This window comes from Nyctibius grandis, chromosome 11 (assembly GCF_013368605.1).
Source record: "Nyctibius grandis isolate bNycGra1 chromosome 11, bNycGra1.pri, whole genome shotgun sequence".
Lineage (NCBI taxonomy): Eukaryota > Metazoa > Chordata > Aves > Nyctibiiformes > Nyctibiidae > Nyctibius > Nyctibius grandis.
Window position 1 is genome coordinate 13,412,266 of NC_090668.1, and position 23,995 is coordinate 13,436,260.

At 36.0% G+C, this 23,995-nt stretch overlaps 1 protein-coding gene across 1 annotated transcript in view; it reads left to right on the forward strand.

Moving 5' to 3' along the window:
- The window catches only part of WDR72 (WD repeat domain 72), a 108,074-nt gene that overhangs the window by 39,994 nt on the left and 44,085 nt on the right, over window positions 1-23,995 (forward strand). The window contains exons 15-17 of the mRNA XM_068410749.1: window positions 16,572-17,389; window positions 18,291-18,382; window positions 19,312-19,394. Coding sequence (XP_068266850.1) covers window positions 16,572-17,389; window positions 18,291-18,382; window positions 19,312-19,394 — 993 coding nt within the window. The remainder of the gene's footprint in view (window positions 1-16,571; window positions 17,390-18,290; window positions 18,383-19,311; window positions 19,395-23,995) is intronic.

Consider the following 23,995-nt stretch of genomic DNA (forward strand, 5'->3'; position numbering starts at 1 on the left):
TAGAAGACAAGACAAAGATGAGGGTGGAGAAAATTTGTTTACATATGAACTTTTATAGGAATGTTAGGTATATTTATTGCTTGATATATTCAGTTGACAATTTCTTAAAATCCTGTTCTTTGAGCATTAATGCCTGGTGCAGAAAGTAGAGTCAAAATATCTAAATAAGGGTTTACACAAGATCTGTAATAATTCATTTTGATTTATGCAGTTATTAGAAATAATTATGACCAGCGTAGTTAAGTATCAGTTACTATAACACTTGTAAATGCGTTTTAAACACTTTAAATTGACATACCTAGTGTTAGTTGTTCTGAAGAACTTTTTATTCACTTATGTAATAGCATACATCTGCTCTGAACAAAATATATAAAAGCAAGAAGCTTCTGAAACAGATGTATTTTCTTAGTAGGAAAGACAAAGTTTATATTTTTATAGTTGCTTAAAACAAGAATGTACAGAAATTATAAATAATAAAAGAAATATCTACTTTGTTATGTTGCTGCACAGAATAAGTAAAAGACAAATGAAGACTGTAGGACAATAGCAGTGTTATTTGTTTTATTGTATAGTAAAGGATGCAATATGAAAATAAAATTGTTATTGGAAGCCTGGAAAATCACTGCTGATTAAATCTTACTGATAGAATAATTGATAGAAAAATGGAAATAAGTTACAAGCACAAATACCAAATAATACTTATCAAATACTAAATCAGGAGAGGTACCATAAACAATGGTATGTTAGACATGGATTCCTTTTCTTTCTTTCCTTTTGTAACATTTAGAGTATTATTATGAGGAATTACAGATCTTGATCCTTTGTACGTTGATCATTTGTATGAAGTGGGTTATTAAGAACAAAGCAAAACAAAGTAGTAGAATATTTATCCTTAAAGTTTGTAGCCTTTTTGTTGTTGCTGACAGGTTACTTATATTTACTGTGACTGGTGTTCAGAAGCTATACTTAGTAGCATATTAATTAAACGTAATAGGAAGATGACTGAAGAAACAAAGGTGTGTGTGTATATATATATATATGTATATATTTCCTGTAACTTGGATGCAAAGCATTTCAGTACTATATTTCCTGTGAAATTTCACAATTAAGTATTTTATCAAGGGACAAAGGTAGCAACGTAACTACAGTGAATTAATAACTCTAGAGTTATGAGATTAAATTGGTACCAGTTAAAAGGCATCATGATCCTGAGAGATATTGATAGCTCGGAGCGTATGTCAGCTTTCTGAAAGTTACTGCAGTTTTCTGAATTGGTCCACCAAGTCAAGAATCTGTTGATTTCAGTATTTTCTCCATTGATTACCTCAAAGCAAAATGCAAGCAAAAAGCTGCCATTGTGGTGTACTGTAGCACATTTTACTCTTGCAGATGTGGATAGTAAGTAACACAGGCTGACAGAAATCTGAGAATAAGCCTTAACTATTTATTTCAATGCTTCAGACACTGTTTCTATATACTGTTACAAACTTTTTTGTCTGTTATTATACTGAAGATGACTGACTTAAGATTCCTGTTTTCCCTGCCTAGGCAACTAATTGGACCCTGTGCTAAAGCTAAAGAAGGTGCTACAGTGTCCTACTAGAAATAATTCTAAGGTCAACATCAATAGTCCTTGTGAAGTATTTCACATTGAAGGACCATTTATTGAAGCTAACCTAGCTGCTGTTGTCTTCTTCCTCTTCATCTTCTCCCATACCTAAACTGTCATGCTGCAATTCCCTTCTCTCTCTTGGAAACTGTAGCAAAGTTTGTGTTTTGTGTTTTAGGGACATATCTTTATGGATAGAAACTGTACGTTTCTATCCTACTGAAGTGCTGTTCATGATTATCTTATTCTTCACTTATGATTGTTTCTTTTAGTTCTGGTTGTGGAGTCATATACAGTTTGAATTTTTCTGTCTTACATTTTACCTTTACTACTTTCTAGTCCCTAAGATTGTGATTTCTTCTGTAGATCAGCCTAATAGATTTTCCTTGTAAGTGGTCTACCTAATTCTAAAAGAATTACTACATCTTTGTTGTAACCTTTATATTTTCACATTTTCCAGTGATGTTCTTGAGAATTCATCATTCATGACAGGAGGATGGTGGAATCTTTACACTAATCATCTTTTCTATTCTAAACATTAAGTACCTGGCGTCTTATAGTTTAATTAGTATTATTTTAGTGAAGAAAAGTATCAACAGGAATTCAGATCTGTGAGACTAACCTAGGTTTCTGCCTCACACACCTATTCAAAAAAGAGCAGTGATTTTTATCAGAAATACATTGGCACCTTAAATACAATTATAGAGGTAGAACTTGCAACTCCAAACCATTCTTTGCAAAAGACAGACTTGCTATCTGCTAGCTTCCTTCTGATAACTAATTGAATCTCTTGTCTCAGTTAAATAGCAGAAATAAAATACTAAGTTAAACCATGGCTCAATTTAAAATGAACAAAGCAGCAGCCGTGGTTGCATTTCTGTTCTCTTGACATGCTTTTTCTACATATTAATACTCCAACCTTAATTTGTTCTGGTGGTCAGATATGGTTCTTGCAATACTTACGGGAAAGATGAATCAGCCAATCAGATATGTCTGAGAAGATTTGCAAATATTGTCCTCTTGGAAGCCTATGCAGTTCTACTGCCTTCAGTAAGATTGAACAGCTCTCAAGGAAAGAACAGTATGAAATCTATGGGCACAGAGATTCAGCTGCGCTCCTGATACATCCTAGAATGATACAGGATCTGAAGAAAGTCCAGCTTGCCTATTCCTGAGTTTTCAAGAATGGCATTTTGTAGGATAGATGGGATTTTAATATTTAAGAATTTAATACCACGATTTTTTTTTGTTCTTTTCTTTAGTGGAAAGCCACTTGCTTAGGATTTGATCTAGTACTTTTTATGTAGATAAGTTTTATGGGTGGGACTCTTATAATCCAATATGGGAAATGTACTATCAGAGCAGCCCAGGGCAAATATGTTATTTCAGCTGAAATCAGCACCCAGCCATGGGTTGGTAACTTAATTTTTGTACACATCAATCCTTCTTAAGACAAAGCAATATTCTCATGCTTTACCCTCCTTCTAAGGTCACGTTGGCAGTATCTCTGTGTTCAGCATTATTCTCACAGACATTTGGACGTTCATTCATCCAGTAAATTGTTCAGTATAATAATTCCTAGATCTATGAGTCAGTAGTCTGTTTTATGAATTGCTGTAGCATTGTTTGTCCAGTTGATGATCTAGGAAATGTGGGAGATATTCCATCTTATGGCTTTTCTTCCTAAGTGCTGAGTAAGACTGAAAATGTCTTGGCTACCACCTATCACCAAGTCCCATGTATTTCTAAAGATATAGTTAGGGAATTTACTTCTACATTTAAGATAATGTATTAAGATATAGACAGAGTATTTGAATATTGAGTATATAAATTAATAAGACTTAATGTAAAAACACCTTCTCCTTTCCTTCCATCTAAACTTTTCATAGTGCAGAGAGTGTCCATGTGTCAAAGATGGATCTTATTTTGAGATGAGTGGATGTCCAGTTCATTTTTATATTCTTTCTGTAATAAAAATGTTAGAAGAGACTTTGTCAAAGGTATTGTGTTTAGAATTGCCTTTCTGATAGGCTGTGCCCAGACAGGTAGTGATATGAATTCTAGAGCAAAGCAAAAGTTGTCTGTATAAAGTAGTCTATATATCATGTATATTTCTTGAAATATTTTCCTGAAAAACAAAATGTAGACTTGTTTCCTGCTGTTGAAAACTGTTGTGAAGAATAATTTTCTGTATATTAGCTTTACTTACCAGTTATTCTTTGATATTATGTTATGATTTGTCTCCAGGTTGACTTTTATATGTACACTTGCATTAAATCCAATGAAAAATTTAAGTTTAGTATTTGTGATGGAGAGACAGTGTGAACATGAAAACAAAATATGAGAAACATTCATATCAGGTCTCTACATTGAGCAGTAGATGTGTTAGCAATTCTCCCTGAACAATTAAAAATTTGTTGTGCCCAGTAGATCCATCTGGCTGACAATCTGCCTGATGGTGATCTTCCATACATGATAAAAAGGGAGGTTTATTCAGTTACTTAGTCTATTCATCACACAGCTTGAGCTTGAAGACTTCTTGACTTAATTACTTTGTGCCACAGACTCATCAGGAGTGATGCCACAATTACTGTTTAAAGTGCTGCAAAGATAGTAACATTCTCCACTGAGATTAAAAAAAAGGAAGAAGAAAGGTTGTAGTGTTGGAAGGAAAAAGGTTAACTCTGCTTACGTTGCAGTTAAATTGATAGACAAACATTGGTGACGTAAGCTCAAAAAATATTGTAGCCTTATCTGTGTGGGAGATGGGTTCTTAGGAGAATCTGGGCATCCTCAGTAACATGACCAGAGTTGCTGTAATGAATAACATACAATAAAAGTGTAATGTAAGGCAAGTTCAAAGCAGTTTCTTTAAACTAGTTCATATGGGAAAATTCATAATGAATTGACACCTTTGGGACTGTGTGGTCCAAATGATGGAGCCTCAGATGAAGGCTAGATTGCATGTAAAAGCAAACTGGAGCACCACTGTTAACTCCAGGCTTTTTACACTTAGTTCTTCATGTGTGAGTACTGAGGTTTAAAAAGGGTAAATGAATAAGAAAAAAAAGTTCTGAATGCCCTGCTCAAAAGGATCCTCTAACCTATGACTAAGTGAAGTGTCTGAAGGTAAAGGATATGAATGTTAGTATAAGTAACACCTTTACTCTCTATGATCTTCACCCTATGCATAAGGCCAGCATTGCTTTGGAGAGGGTAGGCCTGACCTGTGTGCCCACTTTGGGAGGCTATGGATACTTTTAGTGACAAAACTGTTCACGTGCTCCCTCAATTTGAAGCTCCAGGAGGCAGGCAGGGTTAGACATAGGAGTGTGCATGTGTAGATTGCTGATAGGAGCTATATTGGATTAGAAGGTGCATATGGTCTTTATGTGGAAATGAAAGTGTAGCTGATAATTTGTATCCTTTCTTCATATGCAGGTTCTTTTAGAGGTGGTGTATGTTTAAGAGCGATTTCAATTATATACCTGCTGTTTGTAACTATTTTTAACTAAATGCATCTTTGCGCATATCTTGGATTGTCCCTCCTTTCAGCTGAGCAAGAAAATAGGACAGCTGTATATTTGCAAGCGACAGTGGTTCGTTGTTAGTGAGACTCTTTTGAGTTGTTGGTGAATTGGGATGATATTAGAATGAAAGACTGAAAAATGTTTTGGAATTCCTATGAAGCATCCATGACATCTGCAGAAATATGCAGATCAAAATTTTACTTGGGAATTTATTCTTCTGAAAACTAAACCAGGCTTTAAAAAAAAAAAAAAAAAGAAAAAAGAAAATAATATCCCATGGTTTTATCCAATTTAAGACATTTTCAACACCAAATCTAGTTAAGCCTGTATAACATCTGTTACTTAAGGTTATGAACTTGACAAGGCAGGTTTGCTGATATGATTGAGCTCAAACAAAAGACTGTTGAATGTTATTGTTGAACAATAGATTATCGTTTTGGTTACAAATACATAAATATGATTGAAAGACCACATTTATATCTAATTATTACCAGTTCTTCAAGAATTGCCTAGGGAATTTGAAGCTTTCTCTTGTGTTGTATGACTAAAATTTTGATGCAGTAATTAAGAGTAAGGGCTTTTAAGAAACTTAAGATAGGGAAATTTGAAATTAAGATCCAAACCTTCTCCGAGGGCTTTGTAGTATCCAGCTGGTTTAGTATTCTTCCACTAAATGATCTGTTTGATCATGTGTTGTATGCTGCGCTGACTGTCATGGTAAAACACTATAGTAAATTTTCTTCTTGCTTGTCTTTTAATGATTAAGGTAATTAGGCTTTTTAAATTCAGAAGTGACTTTATACTAATTAGATTTGTAAGTTATATCAAGTTTTTAGTTTTATCTGTAGAAGCTACAACAAAAAAAAATACAATTTCCTAGTAGATAAAGAGGTGTTGTGTTCATGGTATAGGCTTAAGATGTGCTATTTGAAATCTGAGATTTTTGTGGAACTTGCTAACAATGTTTTATGCTCATAAACCAGTTTGAAGCCCCAAACACAATTTCATTTATCTTTATATTCTAAGCTTTATAGAGTCTGCAAAAGTGTCCATCTGTTCAGCTGAGATTGCTTCAAATAGTGAGTGGTCAGAGAGACGTAGCTGATAAAGGTCAAAGGAGCCTCTTGACCCTGTGATACTTGCCAAAGCAATTGGAGCATAGGGACTGATATACAGTTAGATATAGCTTGCTAACGCGATCTCCGCTTTAATTGGTAATGATAGCAGGAATACACAGTAAAGTCATTGCTGAAAGAAAACAAAAAGTATCCAATATAGTAATTTATTACCAGTCAGTGGGTTTCACGCACTAGGTTGTTTTACCCCTGCAGTGGTCAGAGAAAGCAAAAAGGTACTCTAACACTTAACTGAAAATGGATGCCCTGCTGCTATCAGAGATGCATGGTGGTCAAATGATTGCCTGTGCCATTAGCTTGGTAATGTTTTCTCTATTGTAAACTCAGCTCCCCATGTTCTTCCTGTGCATCAGCTGCAGATTGAAGGCTTTCTCGTTTGTCTTCTATTTGTGCTGCCAATCATCAAGCTGCTGTCCACCAAGCACATTTCAAGGAGGCAATTTTTTTCACTACTATCGACTACCATCTCTAGCAACTGAGGGCTCAGAGGATTTAGAAATGAATTTAATGCTTTAATTTACACTGTGCCAGCCATTTTGTGCATTGTTTATGTACTTGTTTTCTGAGACAATTCCATGAGACAATTACAGGTTTCCTATTTTGCAAAACTATGCATGAGAGCACTTACAAATGTCCCCAAAACATAATTCTTTCTCTTATGTATATATAATGCTACTATCTTCTTTAAAAGGGTTAAAGAGAAAAAATGTCTATGCAAGTAAAGACATTTACTAAGCTGTTTCTGTATTTAAAAAAAAAAGCAAACCCAAACCAAACACAGTTACTGCTTCCTATGATCAAGGATAAAGCATTATGGAGAATAGAACAGAGCTGTTATTGGCCATATAAGTTAATGTTTAAGACCCTGAGGTATGGTAGCCATGCTTCAGTTAAAGCAATTCTTCCAGCTCCATGAAGTGCAAGTGTAGGAGGGTAGGAGTAGCTAAGTAACTTTTACAAGCAGCTGTGTGGCATTTGTGCTGGGTTTGGCCGGGGTAGAGTTAACTTTCTTCATAGTAGCTAGTATGGGGCTGTGTTATGGATTTGTGCTGGAAACAGTGCTGATAATACAGGGATGTTTTGGTTACTTCTGAGAAGTGCTTACACAGAGTCAAGGTCTTTTCTGCTTCTCACCCCACCCCACCAGCGAGTAGGCTGGGGGTGCACAAGAAGCTGGGAGGGGACACAGCCAAGACAGCTGACCAGAGGGATATTCCATACCATGTGATGTCATGCTCAGCATATAAAGCTGGGGGAAGAAGAAGGAGCGGTGGGGATGTTCTGAGTGATGATGTTTGTCTTCCCATTGTGTGATGAAACCCTGCTTTCCTGGAGATGGCTGATCACCTGCCTGCTGATGGGAGGTAGTGAATGAATTCCTTGCTTTGCTTTACTTGCATGCATGGCTTTTGCTTTACCTATTAAACTGTATTTACCTCAACCCACAAGTTTCTTCACTTTTACTCTTCCGATTCTATGCCCTGTCCCATTGAAGGGGAATGAGCGAGCAGCTATGTGGTGCTTAGCTGCTGGCTGGGGTTAAACCATGACAGTCCTTTCTGGCACTCAGTGTGGGGCTCTAAGGGTTTGAGATAATGACAGGTTTGACTGGAATGTGCTGGATTGAACTTACAGCTGTTGTTGTTGTTCAGCTATTAATTGGCAGGCTCCTATGCTTGCCATGGGGCTTGCTTTCCTTACTGTACATTACAGTCTTGTGCTTATTAGCAGCTGCTTTTTGGTTTTGGTGCTTGCTCTAGTGCTTTATCATCTTACTCTGTGCCTGGGAATGTTTTGATAACAGCAACGACAACATGCCTGGGCTGACAGATGGCCAGGGCATCGCTACTGTTTCTGTGCTGATGTACTGGACAGGCTGAAAATCCAGCGTGAACTCAAGTCAAAGGAACTGTGACCTGTGGATGAGTCCATGTGGAAGCGATACTCCGAAACATCTGTGGCTGTGGATAAGCCCATGCCAGAGCAGGTACCTCTTGAAGCCATCTGTGGCCCTGGTTATGTCTGTGCTACAGCAGGTACACCTCTGAAGGATTGTGGCCCAAGGATAAGTCCACACTGGAGAAGGTACACCTTGAAGCATCTATGGCTGTGGATAAGTCCGTGCTGCAGCAGGCACACCTTGAAGCATCAGTGGCTGTGCATGAGGTCATGCTAGAGCACCTGTAAGCATGTGGCCATGGATAAGCCCACGACAGAGCAGGTACACCCCCTGGAGGGACCTGCGAGCCGTAGGTAAGGCCATCTTGGAGCAGGTTTACTTCTGAAGGGACTGTGGCTGTGGGTAAGGCCACACTGGAGCAGGTATATCTCTGAAGGCATTGTGGCCCGTTGATGAGGCCACACTGGAACAGATGCCCCTCAAAGTGACTGTGGCTATGGATGAGTCTATGCTGCAGCAGGTATACCCCTGAAGAGACTGTGGCTCATAGATAAGGCTCCACTTGGAGTGGGTGCAACCCTAAGGGACTGCAGTCTGTGGATAAGTCTAAGCCGGAGAAGGGGCAAGGGAAGGAGTTCATTGCAATGTTAAACCGTATGGTCATCACGAGAGAACTGCTTATTTTTTCTGAGCTTAGAGCCAGATCAGTGATGAGACATGATTCTGAGAAAGCTGGGAGCTCTGAACTTCTGTTGACATTCAAGTGACCGGCATGATCAAGACACAGAAAATTCTTAGCCCTCAATACATTTTGTTTGGCAAATTCTACTGCCCCACCCTCCTCTTTCATTTCTGTAACTGAAGTTCTTCACAGTTTAGTTTTTAAAAAACAAAGAATCCTATTTTATTGTCAATGTCATTGATTGCCACAGAGGTAATGAACAGTTAAGTGATTCAAACGTGTAAGTGCTCTTTAAAGTTTCTATTGTCTTTGTAGTGTAATTTAAGGTCAGATTACAGCAAAGACAGATGACAAAAATAAGTGTTAATTTCATTGAAATAAGCATATTGATATTGTATTCTTAAACTTCATTGTGATATTTCAGAAATTATCATATCAAGAAACTTCTTAAAGACTATAAGAAGCAGTGGTTTTAATGATTCCATATTAGGTTTTGCTTAAAAATACTTGTTTGAAAGGGTGAAGTGCATGTACTTCGTTCACAGGATGTCTTAATTGAATATACATGAGCAGATAGTAGGATGGTGGTATTTTACTGATTAAATTAGCAAATTTCTTTATCGTAAGTATATTTAATAATGAACTAATTATTCTTTAAAAGAGGAAGTCTTGCTTATCTGGCCTACTTTTATCATGTACTTAAATGTGCTGTTGTATTGGGCCTGCATTAAAAGCCAATAGTCTAATGACTGTCAAAATAGAAAAGTATAAATCTGCCAAAAACTCAGACAAATAAGAGAGAGAAAATCCCACACCCCCAAAAAGTCAGCAGCAGTGCATCTTCTGTTCATGAAAGAATCTTCCAGTCTTCTTTGGCAATACTTCAATTAAGCTTACTCATACCCCCACAAATCTAACTAAAATGTCACCTAAAAATAAGTTGTTCAATTTCTAATATTTTCTTGAGCCTTAGTGGGCAGCAAGTTAGTGGATAAAGGAGGGGACTGATCTGTTTTCTTACTTGTTTAATTTTAATGGATCAAAATATACTCTCTCACAAGAGAAAGCTGAAAGGAACACAATTAAACCCGTTGAATGTTATGTAATTAAGAAACTGATTAGAATCAGTAGAATAGCTCATACTTACGCTTTGTACAGCATGATTCATTCTGCAGACACTGGGAACTTTGGGGCCAATTTTCTGTTACTTTTATCCTGTTATATTTGGGACAAAGTGAGAGCACAATGGATAAGGCCAAAAGTCTGTAAGAAAAAGTCACGTTTAATACTTCAGGACTTCTTTTACGTAAAGGTTGATGCTACCCATACTGTGAGAACTGAGCAATTTCTTTCCAGTGGTATCAAAGTGACATCTAAGTATATTTTGAGTTTGGTTGCCTTCTAAAAATCTACCATGTGATTTTGCCATTTTATTTCCTTTATGTAAAACGAATGTCAAGACCATTCTTGCCAAATCTGTTTTTAGCACAGAACCCACAACAGAATGCATCTGGTAAAGAAAGGGGGGGTGTGGAGAAAGTACATATATACGAGAAGTTGAAACAGTAGGGGAATCCCTGACAGCTAATGGAAGTGTGTATTTTAGGTGGAATAGCGTTCCTAGAACAAGTTGAATCCCAGTGGAAAAAAGCCTTAAGAGATGTGAAGGCAGCTAGGTAAAGTAACACTTGAGTTGTACTTCGCATGAAATTTTTATGTGGTATGTCTATCTTAAACCTGTTAAAGATAATGGCATGTATTGATGTATTTGGGGGCAACAGTAAGGAGAAAGCCCCCTGCCTCCCTCTTCACATAGACACAGGCAGATTTTTCCTTGGGTGCTAAGGTGATTTGTAAAGATGTGTAAAGGGAGAAGAAAAGAGGTAGAAGAACAAGCTTGTAAGTTGTGGAGCAGGAGTAGGTTCCATGCCAGAGGAAATCAATTAAAGTGAGTCTGCAGTTCGTTGCCCCAGCTCTTGTCTTGTCCTGGCTCAAACATCTTCAGTGGCAAACTAGGGAGCTATTGCAGAGGTGATAGCTGCCATGGATGGAATACAGCTTGCCATTCCAAAACCTCCCTGAATCCTGCACTTGGAGAAAGCTTGTTCTGCTGTGGGTCAGTCAGAGATGATGCACAAGAGGTTCATGAGTCTCAGGATATAACTTTGGTCTGTAGCCTGACTTCTTGCTGCTTTAAAGTTTACAGGTGAAGTCTTCATAGGGAGCCTTATCAAGCAATGCAGATCTCCAAGCAGTAAAAATGTTCCAAGTTCCAGTTGTTAAGCAGGAATGTTATCAGCACACAAATGGTTTTATTTTGAACAAAGGAGGTGTAGCCTTGTTAGTAACTATTCAGCTTCAAACAGTGATTTGTGTTAATTCTAGGAAAAAAAAAATTTAAAGTAGGCTATTTTAGTTTGGGATTTGGAAGTGTTTAAATTAAGACCAAATTAAAATCTAATAGTTAATTATAGAAGCTTTCTGAGATACTTATTCATCAGTTTTTGTTAGGGACTAGCCAGTATTTAATCTAATGGCTGGTGCTATTAGATTAATTTTGAGATCATGCATGCAGGAAATAAAGTGCTTCCTACTTCTCAGTTTCCAACAAAGATAAGTGGTAAGCTGTATCAGGACATAAAAACCTGGGTTTTGCCCTGAGCATGACAGTTTTTTACACTTTTATGAAACATGACTTTTCTTATTTCTAAAGTTTTCTTTCTTGACAAACGTACACTTCCTTTGGAGTAACTCCTCGTTAGACTTACTGCTAGTGATGCACAAAAAAGAGGGTAGCACATTCTGCTAGTTTCACAAACTGAACTACAGTGGGGATCCTTAATGTTTATAGTTGCTTTAGATTCATACACTTGGACAATGACAAAGAGGACAAAAATCAGCTTTCAAAATCTGGATAAAATTACTGAAGCTGTGAAAAGTCAGTTTGCCCTCTCTGTAATAGCTTCCAGAAGATTTTCTTTAAAATAATTTTTTAAAAGTCCTAATGTTTCAGCTAAATAATAAAAGTAAATGGAACATTCGTCATCAGGGGAGACTTGTAAATAGGGAATCAGGAAGTTGGCTATGTCAAAAATAAGATTTAAAACTGGCAATGGTAAACTAGAAAAAGTGCCTCAGTACTGTCTTCCAAAATTATGATTATCAAAATCTGTAGGTTGTATTCAGTACTTCGTAGTGTGGTGGTCATTTAACTTGCAGAATTAAAGGAAGCCTCTGTATTACTAAAATTAATTCTTTTTTGACATGTTGATTTTAAATTCACTGGGAGAATAGTAAGCTTGAATGGCTTGCTATTTGGATATATACAGGTACTATCTGATTAAACAGTCAATTTGAAAGACAAATCCTGTGATAACTGAGTCGGAGTTGAGCAAAAATTGTCAGAAAAGAAGGGAAAAGGGATCTTTCAATTGCTGAAAGCTTGTGTGTTGGCAATGGGGAGGTGTCAAAGTGGACTGTGTGGTGCAGAGACAACTCATGCTTTATTATTGCTATTGTTAGTAGCCTGTTTTTTGACACTGAGTTACTAAACTCTTAATGTGTACATTTGGGAAAAAAAAAAATAAAGATAATGGCAACATGTATCTGAATGTAGTAGGATTTTTGTGAAATACTTCTGGAACTTCCGGAAAGGCACAGTACAGAATGTAAATATCTGTTAATCTGCTTTTCAATAACCACCATCAAATGCTATTCCCAGCTCTCTAGTTCATAGTTAGTTTTATGGGTTTTCCTTCCATTTTCTGTCATCTTCTGTTACACAGAATAGCTTGTCCATATTTCCTAAATAATGTTTTTATGTCTGAAGCTTTAGATGTCCACCTTCTTTCATTGGAATGAAATGCCTATGGCAGAGAGCTAAGATAACTTGGTAGATGCTTTTAGGATCAATGTCAATAAGCTTTCATATTGCCAATAAACATTTATTGTGACTTCACACACAGTAGCGTCACCAGATGCCTCAAGCAGATTGACAGTGTCACAGTATTTTCCTTTGTTTGATGGTGTTTTTCCTAAAGGTTTCTAAATGTTAGTCAACCAAATGTAAATGTAGAGGACAGAGAAAATGAAATGATAGGCCAGATGATAATAGCTTCTGTTAATGTCAAAGCTAGCTTGTGAATTCCAGTGTTTTGCATTCCATGGGGTTCTCCCTATGTATTAGGAAACACCATAATTAAAGATTAAAATAATCCTAGTGCTTAACTACAATGTATTACTTTTTAAAAAGGAAAAAGGAAAGGGATAAAAAGAAAACCTGAACAAGCAGTTATAATCTCTTACTTATTGACTCCCTATGGAGGTCTCTAAATAAGATTATGTATTTAGAGTGCATCCTCATCTAGTGGGAGCATCATTATCTAAATAACAGAAAGCCAAAATATATTATTACCCCAAACTAAATAGTCAAATAATGTATAGGTTATAGAGAGTAAAATTTTTTCTTGTGTTATTTGTAACTACAATATTAACAGTTTAAAAATAGCTAATCCAATAAAATTGTAGTTTGTAATTTAAAAGGAGTTAAATAAGGAGTGGTCTTGAGAAAGATGAGTTAATCAACATTGCATTCAAGTTAAAGCCAGCTGTTGCCGTGTTTACTAACATTTGATGGTTTCTTTTAAGATTCAGCTGTTTTCAACAGAAACAGTTGTTTGTATTAGTGGAATATTTCTAATTATCACAAGAAAATTAAAACTAACATAATGATCTAGAAAAGTCTATATCACTTGTGGTATGGAAGCTGGCATGATTGTTTGCAAAAGTATCACTAGGCTGAAAAGTTGCTTCCTGTTGCTATCTTTCTGCTTGTACATGCTTGCTTGTAAAGGTGAAATAGCTGGACTGAACACAGTGCTGAGAGCGTAGGCTTGTGCAGGACAATAAAAACATACAAGTCATAAGTGCTTAAAGAAAAGGGCAAAAGCACCAACAAGGAATTTATACTCCCTCACGTCTGCTGTTCCCCTGAAGGTAAAAGATACCTCTTTAATAGATACAGCAGGATTCTGATATAAGATGTTGTGTCACAATCTTGTAACTTAACTTTACCATTGGATGATCCTCCCAGTACCTTCATGGAATGCCTCTTGATAGTGCAGCATGATGATTCCTGTGAAAGAAAGTAGTTGCTCTTCTACAAACTCATCTGGAGTTTCTCAGACAAAAATTTAGAGTTTTGTCTCTATGGTGGAAACTTACTGGAGTATTCTTAAAGATTCATCTCTGTTTCATTCAGTTCAGTTTCTGATCAGTTTTTTAGCTGCATTCAGAAGTAATAGGATTTTTGCTTCAAATTACAGATGGATATTTGTCGTGGGTCTTTTCCTCAGAAAATGAATTCTGAAATACCGGCAGTTTCATAAAAGTATCAGTGACATGAAAGTCTGTAGAGCCGGGAAGTTTGATGAGGTGACCTACAGACATTCCTCCCAGTAATCATTTCTGTGATTTCTATGATTCTATGTAATATTGCATATTTCCTATGAAAAAAAAAATTTGAAAAATTCATAATGCCTGGAGTCAATATTTACAGAAGAGTTCATTTTTTTGCTTTAAAGGAATTATTGTTTCAGACTTCTTATGTTTTAAAATGCAGCTAAAAACTAAAATTGATAAGAAAAATAGATTTTATTGAAACATTAAGATATCCTTTTAAAATTTGAATATTCATCATTTACCGTCACTGGTAGCATTATTATCGCAGACTCTTCTTTGGGTGATAGGTAGGTTTAGTCCTTTTATAATAAAAAGAGGAGTAAAGAAGCGGTGAAAGAGGCTAATATTCTACTGTGCCCTCATTAGTAAGTTTTTTCTCCTTTCTGAAGCCTGCAGAAGCTCTGACATGAAAATTCTGTCATGCTGGGAATTCAGACACAGAAAGTTATATGGGGAAAAGGGCAGCAGGAATGTGAAGTGTTTTTCTTCTGAATTTGCAGATATGTAAGGCAGGAAATCCACTCGTGTAAGTGGATCTTGATTGGAATATGGGATCTGAGGTAACTTTCTATGATAACTTTGTGTTTCCTCTCCTAAAAGACTCTTAAAAATTAGCTGGCACAGAAGCCCAAGACAGAACATCTCTCCTGAAGTACTCATGGGGAAACTGGGAGTGGGGGAAAAGCAAGTATGGAATGTTTTCCATATATAGAAATATACCAAGGGCTACAGGACAGGTTTTGGAATTTCCCACTCTTGACTTGTTCTTCCTTAGGATCTTATTCCTGCCTGCATATATCTCTTATTCACATGGCTTTATATGAATATTTTTCTTCATTCTTGTGTTTATTCTTGTTCTTTCCTTCTTTCCACAGTTCTACTTAGTATCTAATCTGTAGAGTTTATGTCCTAATAGAGAAGACTTTCTTACCTTAGTTTATCTTCTCAAATATTCTATTTTTTCTGTATGCTTGGACTACATTCTGTCTAAGATTGTAATGTCCAGGAGAGATTGTTTTGATGGGAATTTGTAGGGGTAAGTTCTTCTGTGATATCTGTATAAGGAGCTGATTTTTAATGTGTCCAAAGACATCCCCTCCTCAGGAGTTTGTCACAGCATAATATCTGCCCTATGCCAAAGACCACTAGCAAAATAAAAATTAATTCTAAAAGATGTAAACTGTTGTTCTTAATAATGATTTATCATTTGAGTAATGAAACTGCAAGAATAAAACACAGTTAAAAAAATTTGAAGATTATTTAGAACACTTCCTCACGTTCAGCTGCCACAGTATTACAGTTCATAATCATTAGGTTACTATTATCATAGTTTAATATGTCATTTTAAAGTTGTGAGTAACTGTAGCTATTCTAAAATCTTTATTTCTGCCAGATTTTAGGAGGTTTCATAAACAACTTTCTTTGGGTGTTTATTAAGAGCAGTAATCAGACGTGTATTTATACCAGCACAATTGTCACTTTAGTTATGTGGAATTTAAATGATGCTCTGCAAATCCATTGCTGTGAATGGCCTTTAAAGTTGGTGACGAAGTACTGGGAGTTTTAGAAACATCAAAGTGGGAAATAGGGTGGCACAAGGAGAAGTCAGATATTCATAAGCGTTGTAGTAGCTCTGTAGCCTTTTTTGCTCAATTATTTTCATCTAAGGTAATTAGTTTTATAACTGGAGATCTAATTACATAAGATTGTTATTGTTGCTCATAAGGTATGTGCAACTTAACTCAGAATTAAGTAACTTTTAAGACAGTTTTGCATGTTTTGAAATGCCAAAAGACATAGTCTTTATCTCAGACATATTTCAAATTGCTACAAAGCATACAGATTCTGAAGGTCTGCAAGAATTTTTCAACATCATAGGATTTGTTTCGCTAGCTTTACTTTTGAAAAAAACTTGTATTCTTCAAAAATTTCCTAAAAGCTTTTCAGCTTGAAATATGACCTAGCGGAAGAAATACCAGCCTAGAGTTTTGGCAAAGATGTTTCGTTACAGCATGGCTGTGTAATCGAAGATGTTATGGAGCCTGTATTATAGTATTTACATGCGTATGTCTCTGTGTATCTTAAGCTATTTAGAAGAAAATCCTTTTTCTTTAGTAAGGAGTGAATAAATATAATTAAGTTGAACTTAATGGAGTTAATGGATTTGGTCTATTCCATATGCAAGTCTATGCTGATATCTTGAAAATTACAAAATATTATGGATTTGTTTGTACCCTTAATATTTTTCTTTCAGTTTACTGATACCAGCCGCATCGAACAGCCCTTTACTATTTTACCAGTTAAAACAAAATGGAACAATGCAAACTTTCATATTCTCTTATTTGATCTGGAAAAACTTGAGGAACTTCTGCTGTCATATCAACTCAATGGATTAAAGTCATCGAGTTCATTCCACAACTATGACGCTCTAGAAAGAGCCAAAAGTACTACTGAGAAAAGGGCACCAACCTTAAAAAGAAATAAGACTGCTGGCTCTGTATCTCCAGTGGATGGGCAAGTAGATACTGTTTGTTCAAACCAGGTCTGTAGGGATAATAATGCAGCTAAGCCTTTGGAAGAAAGTGGTGGCATGAAAAGACAGAAAAAAATGAAGAGTTCAAGAAAGATTAGAATGCAGCCATCAGGAAACATTGATGTGAACATCACCACAGATACAGCTAAACTGCTTTTGTCGTGTCTCTTACCATGGGGCATAGATAAAGAAACAGACAATCTTTGTGTTAGACACTTAGATATCTTGAGGCTTCAGCATCCTGTTTCTTTTGGACTTGTGTCAAATGAAAACCACCTATCACTGATGTTGCCAGGATGGAAATGTACTGGTTGTGGTATGCTGGAAGAACATGCAGTAGTCAACTTCTTTTCAAGAAGAGTGCTTGATTTATCAAACAAGTACCTTGCTGCAACTGAAGGACAAACTGAAAAGAAGGATGGACCTGAGACTAATGTTTATGGAACAAAGCAATTGGAAACAGTATTCTTATTTAGCAGAATAGCTTTAATCAACAGGATAATTAATATGCCTTCAGCAGTTACAGGTGAAATTGAAAGGTAAGAACCTTTTCATTATGAGTATTTTCTTCATTTATAGTGGTTAAAAAGTTAAAAATATGAAACAAACACTTTTCTTAAATATGGACTTTTGTAATAGTTCACATTCTTTCTCTAGAGCTTTTTTATAGGCTGTCCTTTGAACAAAAGGAGATTAAGTTAAATATCTTTATATTTTTCTATTTAGCACATTAGAAAACTGATGCAAGAAATTTTTTTTGAACATAACAAGAACTTGAACTATCCAGGTTCCCACCCTGTTTGTTCAGGGATCACTCTTTTCCTCACAGTTTAAGCTAAGTAGAATAATGAGGTCTCTTCAGGCACATTTTGAGCTGTGCATTAGCATATTTGTGCTGTTTTAACTTCGACTCTATGTAAGCAAAATACTTCCTTTACCATGAAACCCTTGGCTCCACAGATAAATAAAACATTGAGAGACAAGAACAGTCTGTCCTAGTTACACTGTCTAAAGTACAACCCCCCCAGTAATAATGGCAGCCACTGGGAATGAATGCCTCATCAGCCCTTATGTTGTAAGAACCATCCCAAATAACATTTATGTTACTCAAAACAAATTTATTGACTAAATGCTTTTTCACCATTAAAGGAAAAATACCATGCTTGACATTATTTGACCAAGCCAAATAGAGCATAGTAATCAGGCAATGGATATTGTCCATAGACTTTTATTGTTCAGCAAACCTAGGTTGGTCTGTATTTAGCATTTTAGGGACAATTAACTTCAGTGTTGGTGATGCTATGGCCCAGAGGCAAGAAGGGGGACAAAAAAATATTGATTCTAATGCTGCAAATATCTGTGCATCTTCCTACCTACCTTAAGACACAAGATTTTTGTAAGTATGTTCAGGTTTTGTTTAATAGTTTCATATTCTTTTAGTCGACAGAAACCAGAATCTGTACATGACAAATGTCGAAATACAGAAACAGTAATGCCTTCATTCCCCCGTTTTTATGGAGAGTTACTAAGCAGTAAGTATATGGAGAAGTAGCAATATTAGCTTTTAGGTGTTAATTTTTTGCGTGCTTTTTGTTGCTAAAATACATCATTTAACTTAAGTAATGAAAAATTTATTTATATTCTTTAGCTTTGAGTAGGTCCAGTTTGCAAATATGGAAACTGCACAAAAGCATGTAAACAAAAAGTTGACTGTTAAGTAATACTGGAATCAAGGATGTTTGTGATGGCAAAACATTCACCTGAGTTTCTAAAGACATTTTCTAGCAATCTGAAAAACAGGAATGTATTAAGACAAACACTATCGTCTCCCTCATCTCCCTCATCGCCATTATGTGCCTGCCCAGTAATATATACATCCCTTCAAGCAAACTGTTGCCTTAGTAATACAAGAGTTATCTTGACTGTTCGATAATGCCCTTATACTTTTGCCTTAGGGCGGAATAAAGTAATCTCTTCACGTTAATGTCCCACAGGCAGTTGTTCGCCAGTCATGGCTTTGCAAGCCAGTATAAGTTTCTTTTTACAGTATGCAACTAACCAAAGAATGTTTAAATAAAAACCTAAATAGAATAGGGATATTTGTCAGGTAATGTATAGTGTTCCTATTATAGACTAAGTCCTGTCTAGACTGATAACGCAAATTCTTTCAAGTAAAACTTCACCCTCTGCTATGTAAATAAGACTTAATATCCCCATCCAAAATCACTTTTTAGTGTACCTTTCCTTCTCTGTCTCTTGTATGCTCTGTAACTGTAGAATTTGTGATGACAGCAGAAATGCCTGTTGGAAGAAAGAGATGAAAGCATATTCTAAGAAATTATGCTTTTGCAGATCTCTTCAGTTATGTTCTTGAAGTGAAAAATTTAAAATGTTAAATATCTTTCTATTTGTGTACTTCTATGTATATTGTCAGTTCATAAATTATGTATGTGCTTTTCAGGTAAAAGTAGATATAATTCCCCAGATTTTGGGAGTGTTTCATTGCTGAAACTCATTTGTTGTTGGAGTGACCAATCTATAAAGGTAGGAAATAGCTGTTGTCAGTTGTTGCAATGTAATCTTTAAGTAACATTGGCTGTAACTTAGTATTTGGAATCTGTATTGTGACATAATAGTTATGGATTTATGGTGAAATTATTACATAAATCATGCCATTCAGATCTATGGAAAGCAGATTATTATTTCAGTATGAAGTATGCTATTCATGAAACTATTTTGCCTTAAAGTACATGTTTAGATGTGGGAAAGTAACTGTCCCTACTGGTCTTTAATCTAGGTGATCATGTTCATAGCATGTGTTTAAAAAATGAGTTACCTATTCTTTAACAACCAGATGTTAACTTACATTACAAATGCCATTTTATGCTCCAGGAAAACAAAGGCCAAAATAAGGGCAGTGTCATATACCAATGTATTATTATAGAAGAAACAGAAAATGCCTCTTAAAGGGATAAATAATTAGTCCCAAGTCCTTACTTATTAGAACACTCTTCAAGAATGACTCAGAAAAGTAAGTTATGGGTTCCCAGGTCATCTAAAGCTCATGCCTATTGTTAGTGAAGGATCTGATGTCTTGAGAGATAAATTACTGTTTCTTGAGAGTTGACGGGTAACTGTGAAATAGTCTGAACAGTGAAATCTAGAGACTATTTTTCATTTTTGGAAATATGCATTTAAATAAAGTTTTGTGCCTGCTTTAGTGGGTTAATGTTCAGGAGTACAAAACTCAAGACAGTATACGATGACCACAAGGGATTTTACTCCAGAAAAGGGAAATACCTGTTACAAGTTTATTTTATGTTATCTTTAAAATTGAACACAACTCTGTGCTGCATTTCAAGGTTGAAGAATATTTTCCAGAGCTGAGGTGTGCAGAGGTACTGCAGTGACAGTCCCCTGTTCTATTAGACAGGCAGTAATGGTTTCTGCAGATATTCGCATTCAGCTTAATTCATCATTTTATCTTGAGCTTATCAGTTGTTTATTATATCTCCACTGTCTGCACATCTTCCATATTATTTCAGCATTCTTCTTCCCTCACAAGCTGTCCCACTTTCTCTTACAATAACTTTTTTTTTCTTTTTTGAATCCTTTTAATAAAAAATCGAATACAGGACCTCAGTTTCAATAGCTGCAATTGTCATGTGAAATCTATATAATCTCTTGCTGACCTGGTCAGCCACTGAAACTCTTTAGAGTAGAGTTGTATAGCCATGAAACTTGTATTTGTAGCATAGCTGATTATGTGAGATCTATGTATTTGTATTGGCCAGTGAATTCAGCGACTGATCAGTTTATACAGTGATAATTGTCTTATCTTCCATAGGAGGTTAGTGTGCAGGAAGATAAGGTGTGGAATAAGCTACCTCATACTTTTTTCATCTGAAAAGACTTTAAATTTAAGCCACTGAAGTTGTGAAGTATTGCAAATACCATGCTATCAATGCTTCTCAAATTTTAACATTATTTAGACACAGTTTTGTAGTTGCAATAAGGTTTGTTAACCTACTTTGCAGTGCAGATTTTGGGTTGTTTGCAGCCAAACTGCCATAAACATTTCAACATTCAAAATAATTTGTGATGTTGGTAATAGATGTGGGTATTCAGCAGCCAATGATTTATACAAAATTATAGTTTTTGTTGATACTAGGGTGGCTTTGTTAAACCTTTTTTTATACACACAAAGATTTATGGCCAGCTTATTAATACTGAGCAGCCTTATTAAGCACTTGTATACATTTACCCAAAACATCACTAGTTACCCTCCTTTTAAAAACTTTTATTGTTACCTTCAGTGGAGGATACTGACTCTCAGACATGACCCAGAGGACTTGCCATTTATTGATTCCTCATCTCCTTACAGTACTGTAACAGATTCTGTGCAAACAAGGAAACTGAAAAAACCTGCTGCAACTGATTGATCTGGGGTCTACTGACCTGTTGAAGTTGAAGGACTGAGGGAGGTCTTTCTGTCTTAAATTTTAAAAATGTGTATATTTAAAACATATTTTTCTAGGGTTTTTTTTTTCCCTGGGTGATTTTAAAGGAAAGGTCATTGTCATGCATTTTGCTGTACTTTCAGATAAAATATAGCTGCTTGTTGCTATACTTCCATCCCATCCAGAAATTACTTAAGTGTGCTCGTCTTCTCAGATAGATATATAAAAAAAACCTTGCCCTGGAACAGTGGTTGCATTTCGTACTCTATATTTAAAATAGCCTGTTCCTCAGTTGTATCTGTGATAAGTATTTGGTTATATTTTTTTTTTAAATAATACTACTATATTATTGCGGCTTTATGGAACCTTTTTGGCTGAAAGGGTGAACATTGAAATAAAACTTAAAAAGTTATCAGAATAGTCAAACTGCAGTGCAGTCAAAACGTTTTACATGTTGTTGGCTCAAGCAGATATAAGGATATTTTTTTCTGCCACAAGGATTTCTTAGATAATTATTTCCTTGCTCTTCCTACCTCCTTAGTCTTCAAAGGATAGATGTTGAAATGCCTTCTCCCTATATGTTTGTTCAGGCATTTCAAGAGGAAGAATACAATAGGAAATAATTTGCTTCCTTTTTTTCCCTGCTCTAAGATCTTTTTAAATGTCATTGAGTGAAGTTAGTTTTTGTTAGGTTGACTTTCCTGAAGTCCTTTATCTCTTCACAAAATTATTGTAGACCCAGTAAGCTTCCTTTTACAAATATGTCTTACTCCTTGAGCTGGATAACCATTTGTAAACCAGAGTAAATAACCCTGTCTCCATAGCTGCCCTCTTGTTTTCAGTGCTAATCTCAGCAAAGAAATTCAGTACTAAACATGACAGTAAGTTTTGCGTGGAACTTTAATAGGTCAGTAGTTCCACTAACAAAATGTTAAGTGTACAGTCTTCACATGTATGGCCAATAATTTTGGTTACATGACAACATGGGGGTGGTCTGTCATGCTCACAGGGTGCCCATCAGTCTATGGGCCTTCAGCAGTTTGCCTTTCTGTTATGTACAGCAGTGTCAGGGCTCTGTGGTGTGACATGCTCATGTAGAAATAACTGAGTTTTATCAGATTCATTACTAATGCCTACGTGATCAGTAGGAGTCATACATTTGTTCCTCCTAGTTCTGAATGACCTGGACATGAGTCAGCTCTAACCTTGAAACAGTCTTCTTGTATAGTCCCAAGTAGTAAGACCTTGTTAGAACTTGGATGTGTTAATTCAAGAGCATCATCAGAAATACAGTTCATACAGCTTCAGCGTATACTTAGATCCTGATTCAGAAGTCCTCTGCTGCCATCCTGATGTTGCAGTATTCCTTTTCTGTACAAGAAAATTTGTATCTTCTGTTATCAGCTAGCTACTTAGCACAGTCTCTGCTTGGGAAAACTGTTGATGTCATATTTATGTCTCTGACATAATCATTTGCAAGAGGAACGTAGTTGCTTTAGCCTCCCTCTTTCACCAGTGGAAAAAGGCACTGTGGAGGGACTGCTGAGATTTGAGGAGGAATGAATCATCTCAGGAATTTCTTATGTCATTTAATTCATTCCTGCAGTGCACCTGTATTTTTTTAACTTCAGTTAGTTCATTTCCATTAATATCTAAAATAAGGTGGGGTGTATCTGATATATATGATAAAAGACTTTCAAAGAATAAACCACTTCTTGTTAAAGCCATTGCAGGGAGTGATAGTGATAAGCTAGTACCTTCTTTACTGCTGCCCAAGTTTACAGTAATTTCTCTAACAAGCTCCGAAGGCATTTGTTTTTACAGCATTTGACTCTACCTGAAGCCATCTGACTTCAATATAAGTGTCTAGACAACTCTCCTGACAGTTGCTATCCAGAATTAGAGGAAATCAGACTGGATAATACAAGGCTGATGTTTTAACGTGTGTTTTTTGCTCCCCGATGTGACTATGTTATGGAGGAAGTTTCTGCAAGGCTCAGCCCTGTAGAGGTTAAGACTTGAACAATGACCAGGAGTGATGTCTATTGACTTCTCTCCTTAGACCTGCTTGCTATAAAGAGAATAGTAATCCTTGGAAGAAATTGATAAAGTGTAGAAAGGAAAGCCAGTATGACTTAGTATAGATGTAACAGTACAGCTTGCCTCAACTTTTGTTCACGTGTCTTTTTGAATTGTTCTCTAGTATTGGTGCTGCAGAGTTAATTACCTTTCGCTCCTTAATATCTGTATTTACAGCTGGACGTATGCTATTTATACTTTCTCAGGCATAGAAGCAGCATAATTTCTGTCATATTTCACAATCCCAGCTAAAATCCAGCTAGTATTTACAACAGTGGTTATGATTATGGGGGAAAAAATGAACACACATATTAGTAGCCAACAAGATAGCCAATGTATATGTAATCCAGAAGGATGCTAAAGATAAAGGGGAAACTATCAGAGAAAATGAAAGGTGCTCATGTAGATTTGTGTTAGAAACAGGCAAAGCTTCTGGAGATTTTTTAAACTTGGTGATGATGATAGATGAATTACATGAATTCTTGGGGAAGATGCAGTGAGAGGACAAAGCTAAATATGTGAAACCACACTGAGCACTGTGGAAATGCAGATTCAACAAAATAAGTAGCATGCAGAGACATAGAGGTGCCTCTACAATATCATGGT